The sequence below is a fragment of the Hippocampus guttulatus genome, chromosome 7, assembly GCF_054856545.1.
Source record: "Hippocampus guttulatus isolate MCC_2025c chromosome 7, RoL_Hgut_1.0, whole genome shotgun sequence".
NCBI lineage: Eukaryota > Metazoa > Chordata > Actinopteri > Syngnathiformes > Syngnathidae > Hippocampus > Hippocampus guttulatus.
Genome location: NC_141267.1, coordinates 10,821,224 through 10,832,052, shown reverse-complemented (window position 1 = coordinate 10,832,052; position 10,829 = coordinate 10,821,224). Strand labels below are relative to the sequence as shown.

Below are 10,829 nucleotides of genomic sequence, written 5' to 3'. Positions count from 1 at the left end.
ATTTCGATTTTTTTCGCAACACATCCTCTTGTTTTTCTCATGTTGTCTGGGAGGATGGACGACCTGCCACTGCACACAGTCACCCGCAGCTGTATTTTATTTTAATTGACCATGAAGCAGGCAGACAATTTAGTGGCACATTGGCATTGACTGTATTTAAAATGTATGTTATGGGAACACGTGACGTCATTGTCTTGGGAAGGCACACGCATTTTCATTGCAATCTTGAGTTGAAAGAGTTCATGAAACATTCTTAGATTAGCCGTAAATTGTATAGATAGATATGGAGAGACTCTTATGATAGTTTGTCTACAATTAGTAATAGCGTTTTGCTGGTCGAGTGGTGAAATGGACAACCAACTTTCTATTTTGAAAACAAATTAGAAATGTGGAATGGATGTTACTTTTGCATATTATTTTTGTTGCCAATCAGATATCCATTGAGTTTCGATTGTTGCCTTCAGGGGAATTAGACAGAAGACAACTTTTCAACGTTTTGAAAATCGAACAAGAGAAAGAGGTTGCAATTTGTACAAATGACCACTTTTCAGTGTTTGAAATAAAGCAGCCTACATTACAAATATATTTTTGAAATCCTTTCATAAAAGCTAAGTAAGCATCAACTTTGGTGGAACGTGTCGGCGTGTTTTCTCATGTCAAGGCCGGGCGGGTGCGTGCGTATCGTGGACGTGTGCCGTGATTGTTTATCTTTGCGCTCCGGGAGCGAAAGGGTGCCTCGCCGCTCGCGCCTGCTCCCGTGCGGGTGCCCGCCGTGTGATGATTGAAGACTGGAAGGCAGTTTCCCGGCTGCGCCCTCAGCCCGGGCGGCGCGCCATTGGCCGCCAGCTGCGAGCCACCACGCAGCCAATGGGAGGGCGCCGACCACGAGCCGTCCTCCCCCGGGCCGCGTGCGCCTCGTCCTGATTGGTGGGAAGTTAGTGTGGGAAAGAAAGTTTGGGAAGTTTCACACGAGCCGTTCGCGTGCGGGGCAAGATATAAATACACGCCACACGCAGACGCGCCGACACACGCAGACACACACTCGCAGCGGCACGTCGCCCTCTTGGATTCAAACTTGGCGCACTGACGCGGGACTTCTTTTTTTCCCCCACTTCCTTTTTGCATCTGTGGACCATATTTTGCTGCGTTTTGAGGGATAATTGATTTCGCCGTTAAGATGCCTGCCGACATGATGGAAAAATCGTCCTCTTCCCCGGTCGCTGCCACCCCGGCAAGCATGAATTCGACCCCCGATAAACCTAAAACAGCTTCCGAGCACAGAAAGGTGAGTTTATCGACACGAACCTCTTCCATTTCTGAGACACGTTAATGCGCCTTTTACTCACAATTTGAAGTTTATTAATACCTCATTCGTTATTTTCTCTCCCAAGTCTTCCAAGCCAATTATGGAGAAGCGCAGAAGAGCTCGTATCAACGAGAGTTTAGGCCAACTTAAAACGCTCATCTTAGATGCGCTCAAGAAAGATGTAAGTGTTCTCACGCCCGTGAGTTGGGAAGAAATACAAAAAGCTGAACACGTGGAAGTGATCGCCAGGATCCTAATCGTGTGTTCCCGTGCCTTTCTCCGGTGCAGAGCTCCAGACACTCCAAACTGGAGAAAGCAGACATCCTGGAGATGACAGTGAAACATCTCCGGAACCTCCAGAGAGCTCAAATGACTGGTGAGTTTCCTTTCCTCGGTGGATGCACTATCGACTCTTCAATTACACATTTAAACCCCCCCCCCCCCCCAAAAAAAGTGATCTCAAATAAATTGCCGTCTTTTTTTTTGTACAGCTGCTCTCAACACCGACCCCACTGTGTTGGGCAAGTATCGCGCCGGTTTCAGCGAGTGCATGAACGAAGTGACTCGCTTTCTGTCTACCTGCGAGGGCGTCAACACGGAGGTCCGAACGCGGCTCCTCGGCCATCTCGCAAACTGCATGACGCAAATCAACGCTATGAACTACCCTAGCCAGCACCAGATCCCTCCCGCGGCCGGACCAACACACCCCTCGTTCGGCCAGCCTATGGTGCAGATTCCCGGGTCCTCCCCACAGGTGCTGCCAATGAGCGGCGTGCCGTGTAAGGGAGCTCCTTCTCCGGCCACTTTACCCAACTCGGACGCCACCAAAGTGTACGGCGGCTTCCAGATTGTGCCTGCCACGGACGGACAGTTTGCCTTCCTCATACCCAACGCTGCGTTTGCCCCCAACGGTCCCGTCATTCCCGTGTACGCCAACAGCCCCGGGACACCGACGCCGGTGCCGGCTGCCGTCTCCCCCGGAGCCCCGTCGGGAAACACGGACTCGGTGTGGCGGCCCTGGTGAACGCAGCCAAGACTCTCAAATGACACTTGCTAGTTCTCCTTGTTGCGCCATGTTCGTTTTTTTTTTTTAATCAAATGGAAAAAGATTATGCACTATATTTGTACAGCTAACAAAGCCAGTAAAGTTCATATTGAAATGAGATTTGTATTGTGGAAGTCCGTTCACTGCATTTTTAAAAAATATATATATATATACAGTTGTCTTTCCTACTTTTTTTGAAGCCAAAGATGTTTAATGCGCTTATGCCGTTCTTCTTTTTGGAAGACAAATAAATTTGTTACTTCTCGAACACTCTTGTTTGTTTTTGAAATTAAATTTTTATCGCAACATAAACCACAGTATTATTAGTTCGTTTGGAACTGACGGAATGTTAGTTTTGGTCAAAATATTGCGAAAAGCTAACCATGTACTTTGAATATTATGTGTTAACTGAAGAGAAAATGTTAAATACTCGCTCATGTTTTACACCAGATCTTGACGAGGTTGCATTTTACTATAGAATTAAGCGGTTGTTGCCACAAAGCAGTTGTACACTGCAACAGACCAATCTAGTGAATCATCCAAATAACAAAAGTGTTGGAAGTCTCAGAAGATCAGAGCACATGATCTGTCTGACTCTTGACTGTGGGCCACTTGCACTCGTGAGGTGGCTTTCAGTGGTCACGTACGCCATCTAGCAGCCTAAATGCGCATTGCATCCTGGTTGTTGTGTGTTACATCAATGGCCTCAGTAGTTTAAAGATATGTTCTCTCTGATTACGATGTACTGTATTCAATTTGAAGAAAAATCTACCTACATTAATGTCATATTTATATCATGCAGTCTCAGTTTAGTGCACACATTTTCATTGGAGCAGCACAGTTGTGTCATGGTTAGCATATCTATCTGCCTCACAGTTCAGAGGTTCAGGGTTCATATCTGGACTTGCTTGCATATAGCTGAGAGTCTGCATGCTCTCCTTGTGGTACTCCGGCTCCCTCCCACATTCTAAAAACCTTCAATGTAGACTCAAAATTGTCCATAGCATACTCTAAGTTGTGAACATGAGTGATGGTTGGAATTTAAATTGCTCAAGTACAATTTATGCTCAAATCTTGGCAAGTGATGACATTTAGCTGTCATGGCCAGTTGACATGATTATTTTCATTTCATGTTGAGTTATTAGTTAATTGTATAACTGAGACTGTGGGTATTTTCGAAAATGTTTCCACAATGAGAGGAGAAATGGGTTGCACAGTGTTTAGCTAGTGGTTAGCATGTCTTCCGCTCAGTTCTGAGGTTCAGGGTCGGATCTCGGCTCAAGCCTTTTTGTGTGGGGGTTTTGTTTCTCCCTGTGCTTGCATGGGTTTTCTCCATGTGTGCTGACTTCCTCCCACAGTCTAAAAACATACACGCCAAGTTAACTGTAGACTGCCCTTTGGTGCGAATGGTTGTTTGTCTAAATGTGGTTATTTGGCTGGCGACCATTCCAGGACGTGCCCCGCCTGTTCACCCAAACTCAACTCGGATAGGCTTCAGCTCATCTGCAGCTTATAATGAAGACATTTTCATTTGTTATGCATGCTTAATATAAAGGCAGAAATCTTGGCCTGTGATTTGATTTGAAAACATTTTGCTGTCGTGGTCGGATTATATTCATTCTTTTCATTTCATGTTGATGGAGATATATTCTCTAATAGTACAATTGTGGCTATTGATATTTGTTGATCTTTTTCACAGTAAAAGAGAAAGTGCTCATTGTCCAAGACTTCAAATATTTCTTCACTGGATAGTCTATATTGAGAAAAGTACCTTTAATCAATTTGTCTGTCATGAGTTGGGCTAAACTCGTTATTCCCCATCTTTATGGGAAAAGTTCAGGGAAGGTTCCTTCTCATTTTGTTCCAGCAAGTGCTCAAAGGAAAGTCTACCAATGCATACCTGGATGAGTTTGGTGTGGGAGAACCCAATCAAACACCAATGTGATGAATCACAATGTTTGAAAAAAAATAATTACAGAACCAGCATTCAGAAATCTCTAGAAGACTGTCTTCAACACTGTGGTGAAGAGAACTATACAGTATATGTTTTCTGATACGGTCACTTCCTACAGGCTTGATGTGTCCCTATACTTTTGTCTGTGTGGCGTGTGTGTGGCATTGGCTTAACAGAATAAAGCGGTGCGTAGCAGTACAAAAGCTGACCTTGGTGCTGAATGCCAAATTTGACCACTTTTGGGATGTTCCACTGTAATCCACACAAATGTGAAGGCAGACAAAAGCATTATATTACTATGGCTATCCTATTAGAGAGGCATTCTTCAGCGCTCATGTGGCTCACAGCATCCTGACATAGTGCGCCGTCCATTTAATCAGAACTGTGGCTGCTGTGTGATGCCAGGAGGTTTCATGTTTAACATCCAGCCATGTGGTAGCGCTCTGCTTTGCCCAGGTGTGTGTGCCCCCTCCAGCTATCCCGGTGTGGCCCTTCTTCTTTGAAGCCTGTTTGTGTGTGTGTGTGTGTGTGTGTGTGTGTGTGTGCAGGTGTTTGCAATTATCAACGCGCTAAGAGGCACAAAGTGTGGATAAGTGCCATCATTTTGAATTTCCATCACACCTTTATGCGGGGGTCATGCATCACGGCTTGATTGTAGCCATGTGTGTGCGCTGGTGTCGTGTGCTGCATTTGAGGACGTGCCTGGCCAAAGGGCACAGTGAGGAAGGCAATGGGGAGTTAACTCTGTGTAGGCTATACTCGTGTGTGTGTGTGTGTGTGTGTGTGTGTGTGTGTGTGTGTGTGTGTGTGTGTGTGTGTGTGTGTGTGTGTGATCGGATCAACAGGGAGTTCAAGGAAAGGCCTACCACACAGGACAGCAATGGGCCTCCTGTGAGTGCGAGCATCTACACACACACACACATTCAAACCCATTCCCACAACGGTCGGTCCAGCTGCACTCCAACGCAGCATCGAGCTTCCTGCCCTACGAGCCCCAGGGCCACAGCTGGACACAGGACGTCTGGGAGGCACGTGGTGTGACCCGGACAACACCCAGCTGCTGAAGATCTCTCAACATCTTCATGATTCCTTCCCGTCCGCAGAACAGCTTTACGAGCCTCTCCAATTACCCGGCGCAGTGGCCGAGCTTGCCGCACTGACCGCACAGATGTCACAACACGTCCAGGGGGTTAGCCGCCATGCGTGTCCATTAACTTTTCCCACACTCCGCGTGCGTGCAGGGAGTAAAGGGAGGCTGGGGGGTGGGGGTGGGGGGACGTTAGGGGGTGTTTTTAGAACTCCTCTGCTTCCTCTTTGGCTGCTAAGTGCTACCATATGGTCTTCGCTCGCTCTCTCTCTCTCTTGCTAACTCATGGTTAGGCTGCCTCTCTCGCTCTCTCTCTCTATTGGCCCGTCACTGCAGGGCTGTCTTTGATTGTGGCCCAGACAAGCGAGAGCTTTATGATTTAAGCCCTGGGCTTGCTGTACCAAGCCCTGGACTCATTTCGAAGACAAGCCCCCCCCCCCCCCCCCTCTCCCTCCCTCCTCCTGCAGTTGCAGAGGAAGGCTGTTTTCTGGCAGGAAATGAATAGCTCCCAGATGAGCGCAGGAACCTGAGAGGTCGTGAGAAAGAGGCGAACCCCCCCCCCCCCCCCCCACTCCGCAAGGCCCGGCCTGCTGCCAGACGCCAGGGGAATGTGGGAGAGCGCCTCTCTGACACACGCATCAACCCCTCTGCCGTCCACCGCACCGCCTGACTGACTGGCTGCCTCCGTGCCGGGCCCCGCGCCCACAATAGACTCCAGGGCAGGGCGAGCGCCACAGAGGCCGGCAGCACGGCTCATCGGCCAGCCAGCCGCCATGGAAAACTGTGGGAGCGGGGAGACGTGAGCCGGAGCTGCGTGGGTGGATGTGGATCAGCGTATTTCAAACCCGCCCCATCTCTATAATACCGCGGAAAGTTAGGAGTGTGTGAGTCGAGTTTACATTAGCCTCACGTATGACCTCGCATGCACACTTACACGGTCACTCACAAGCTTTCCTCCCACTCTCCCAAAGGCAAACACTCAGCCCCTGGTGCAGGTGTTCCTTCTCAGCAGCAAAGGGTTTTCCCCCTCACCTCCCCGTGTGCTACACTAACATTTATTCCTCGTGATGTTGACACTGTTATGCTTGGATGCGCTATGATGTTTAGCTGCAGCTGCACGGGACTACCCTGAAGGTCTTTTTTCTATGTGTGTGTATGTGTGTGTGTGTGTGTGTGTGTGTTATTTAAATCAGCTTACCTCGACTTTAGCTTGACATGTGGAGGTAAACTAATTACATAGTGACATATTCTTTTGCGAATTTAATCATATGTGCCACATTTTAAAAATAGAGTAATTTAGAGCTGAGGGTCTGAAAACAATTAGTTTTAAAAGTAACCCATCGTAGCAGCATGATGAGATAGTGGTTAGCAGTGGTGGGAATAACGTGTTGAAAGAGTAATATGTTAAAGTACTATACAGATTTAGATTTATGCGGCAACGAGTTACTCATTTTTCAACATTTTTATCATATTATTCCAGTTACTGAGTCTAGTGAAGCGTTACAAAATTGGGGCCACAAGTCAAAAGTAGACTCAGAGAAAGTGTAGGAGTCTACTGAAAAAGTCAATTCAGGAATATATCGTTGCGGGCTTCTTTACATTAAACATCGATATGGAGGCAACAGAATCAAAACTGCACATTAATTCATAGTTTCATAGCTCATCTCTGAAAGCTTATCATTGCTTGACCAGGCACGCCGAGAGTTGGAAATCACGTCTTGATGAAGTCCGCAGTACCACATCATCTACAAAAAGAGAGATGCAATACTGCGGCCACCAAACAGGACGCCCTCGATGCCTTGGCTTTGCCTAGGAATTCTATCCATCAAGGTTATGAACAGAATCTGTGCAAAAGGGCAGCATTGACGGAGTCCAACCCGCACTGGAAATGAATCTGACATCAGTCGTACAGGGACCGAACAGCCCGTATCAGGTTGTTTAATAACCCATGCCCCCACAGAACTCCCAGAGAGACATGATCAAACGCCTTCTCCAAGTCCACAAAACATATGTAGACTCGTTCGACGCACTGCCATGCACCCTTGAGGAACCTGCCGAGGAGTTTGAGTTGGTCCACTGTTCCACGGCCAGGGTGAAAACTACACTGCTTCTCCTGAATCTGAGAGCACCTTTGAATAGACCTTAGCAGGGGGGCTGAGAAGTGTGATCCCGCTGTAGTTGGAAGTCACCCTCCCGTCCCCATTCTTAAATAGAGGCGCCAAGAGGGCCACGCGATGTTGTAAAGGTGTCAAACACGACAGCCCCACAAAATCCAGAGTCTTGAGGAACTCTGGCTGGATCTCATCCGTCCCTGGGGCCTCACCACCAAGGAGCTCTTTAACCGCCTCGGTGACTTCAACCCCAGCAATAGGAGAGCCCACCTCTCAGTCTCCAGACTCTGCTTTCTTGAAGTTAAGCATGTCCGTGGAATTGAGGAGTTCTTTGGAGTATTCTCACCACGATTCACAATGTCCCAAGATAAGATCAGCAGCACCCCATCTCACAGTGTTAACAGTGCACTGCTTTCCTTTCCTGAGATGCTGTTTGGTGGACCGGAATTGCAAAGCATTCTCGAAGTCGTTTTCAGTGGCCTTTCCAAACTTCTCCCATGCCCAGGTTTTTGCCTCTGCGACTGCCAAAGCTCATTCAGAGTCCCGTAAGTCCAAAAAGCCCAATAGGACCCCTTTGACATCTTGATGGCTTCCTTTGTCGCTTGTGTCCCCCATCAGGTTTGGGGATGGTCGTCATATCAGACACCGACCACTTTATGGCCACGGCTCCGGCCAGCCGCTTCGATAATGGAGGAACAGAATTATGGTGTTCAGACTCAATGTCTCTCCATATCCCCTTGACATGGGTGAAGTTCTGCCGAAGGTGGAGTTGAAAGTCCTGACAAGAACTGCTTGTACTTTCTGTTGTAACTCACAGAAGGCACGGCGCGGTCCTGAGCACATGGTCTGGAAACATGCCTGGATGTTTCGAATCCTGTGTGGAGTTTGCATGTTCTCCCCCGGGCCTTGCGTGGGTTTTCTCCAGGTACTCCGGTTTCCTCCCACATTCCAAAAACATGCATGGCAGGCTGATTAAACACTCAAAAATTGATCCTAGGTGTGAATGTGAGAGAGGATGGCTGTTCGTCTCTGTGTGCCCTGCTGGCAACCGGTTCAGGGTGTCCCCCGCCTACTGCCCAAAGACAGCTCCAGCACGCACCGCTACCCTTGTGAGGATAAAGCGGATCAGAAAATGGATGGATCTTCCTATACTGTACACGTATTTGTGATTGACATGTTTACAATGTCGGCCATTGTTGGCCGACATTTTATTGGAAAATAATGAACTACTGTTATCATTGACAGATTCGTTACGTTCCTCGAGGTTCATACCTTTTGACTGTGTGTGTGTGTGTGTGTGTGTGTGTGTGTGTGTGTGTGTGTGTGTGTGTGTGTATATATCCATCCATCCATCCATTTTCCGAACCGCTTGATCCTCACTAGGGTCGCGGGGGGTGCCGGAGCCTATCCCAGCCGTCTTCGGGCAGTAGGCGGGGACACCCTGAATCAGTTGCCAGCCAATCGCAGGGCACACAGAGACGAACAACCATTCACGCCCACACTCACACCTAGGGACAATTTAGAGCGTCCAATCAGCCTGCCATGCATGTTTTTGGAATGTGGGAGGAAACCGGAGCACCCGGAGAAAACCCACGCAGGCCCGGGGAGAACATGCAAACTCCACACAGGGAGGCCGGAGCTGGAATTGAACCCGGTACCTCTGCACTGTGAAGCCGACGTGCTAACCACTGGACTACCGGGCCGCCCCTGTGTATATATTTATATCACCATATTTACCTTATGCAGTTATGCCTTTATGGGCCATGCTGTCCACTAAGGCGCAGTCATGCTGAAAAGCAGAAGGCCTTTCCTCAACTGTTCCGACAAAGACGTTCAAAATTATATAACTCAGCGGATTGATCATGCTATAGTGTACTGATTTCAAATAAATGCTTGCTTCCACAAAAAAAGTGAATACATGATGCTAACAATACTCTCTTCGTCTTCTCTTAGCAGTGGTTCGAATGACTCATTGCCCACATGCGTCTTTTTCCCACAACTCCCAGTCTCTCTCACACACACTTCCTTTGTTTCTCACTCTCTCATGGAAGATGCAAACACGCACACACACACACACACACACACACACACACACACACACACACACACACACACACACACACACACATACAAACTGTTTGTACGACGCTCCTATGGTAACCTGTTGAGCCAGTAAACAGGGCTAGCTGTCTATATCCCACAAGTCGACTTGCCCATTTTCCTTGGCTCACCCTGCAAGGCGACAAAAAGCCCAGCAGAGGCTCCCACCACCGGCGGTCCATTCAAATGTCAGCCACCTCGTTTGAAGTCGCACACTGCTATGTAAATGCACAGTTTTTCTCACCAGCACAGCATCTCACGCCCACAAACTTAGGCGGAGGTGGTCGGTGACGTCCACGGATTGTGTCTTTATCGTCAGCAGCCTTTTCAAGCAGTCTGTATAGCGTAATCCCCCCCAGGTTAACGGTACGTAAACATATTGACGTGGACATGGAAATTTGAGCAGATCAGGACAAGGCAACCATACCATGCTGTCATTTACCAAGTTGGCACAACCCCCAATTCTGAGCGGTGACAGTGATGACCCCATCTCACTGCGCCTTTGTATGACCTGTCCTCCAGCTCCCCTAAAACCCGGTGCCAATTGAGTGGGAGGGGCCCCTTTATACCTCCCCTCCGAGACCTTCGCAACAAACAAACGAATCAGGCAAATAAGTTCTCACCACATACCAACATCCAATCTGTTGGGCTGCTTTTAAAAGCATTCGCTTGTCTTTTATTTTTTAAAGGTTTCTCTTTACCAGTTCAGCGTCAACCCAAAGAAAACATGAAAATGAAACTTATGTGGAGAACTTATAACATTAAGTTTTAAAGCATGCAGTATGTTCATGCAGTCGTGTGGTTCCTATATCAGAAATGCACCTTTTCAAATCGTCATTATGCTACTCGTATGCTACTAGTAAAAGGTATTCAAAGTATTGCTATTCATCTGTATATATAAAAAAAAAAAGGAAAACAAATGGGCATGGTCGCCTTCCTTTGAACCCTACGTGTGCCCCTCGTCAACAACAAATTATTCAGGGGTAATGAAACTTGCCGTACACAACGGGCCAGTCAACCTGCCGCTCTCTCTGGCAGCTAATATTAGCCATTGACTTCCAACATTCACGTTGCATCATCATCTCTGCCATCTAATTTATTGAAATTTTTAATTTTGAGGTCACTGATGTTGTAGTGGTACACTCGTCTGACTTGTGTGCGGGCAGCGTGGGATCGGTTCCAACTCAGTGACGGTGTGAATGTGGGTGTGAATGGTTGCTTGTTTC

General features: G+C 47.8%; 1 protein-coding gene across 1 annotated transcript; it reads left to right on the top strand.

Annotated features, from left to right (window-relative positions):
* Positions 1 to 527: 527 nt before the first annotated feature.
* Positions 528 to 2,619, top strand: hes1 (hes family bHLH transcription factor 1). The gene is made up of 4 exons (XM_086116611.1): positions 528 to 1,285; positions 1,392 to 1,487; positions 1,595 to 1,682; positions 1,798 to 2,619. Exons 1-4 carry the CDS (start codon positions 1,178 to 1,180, stop codon positions 2,328 to 2,330), a joined length of 825 nt encoding a protein of 274 aa, XP_085972737.1. The 5' UTR covers positions 528 to 1,177; the 3' UTR covers positions 2,331 to 2,619.
* The last annotated feature ends 8,210 nt before the right edge of the window (positions 2,620 to 10,829 follow it).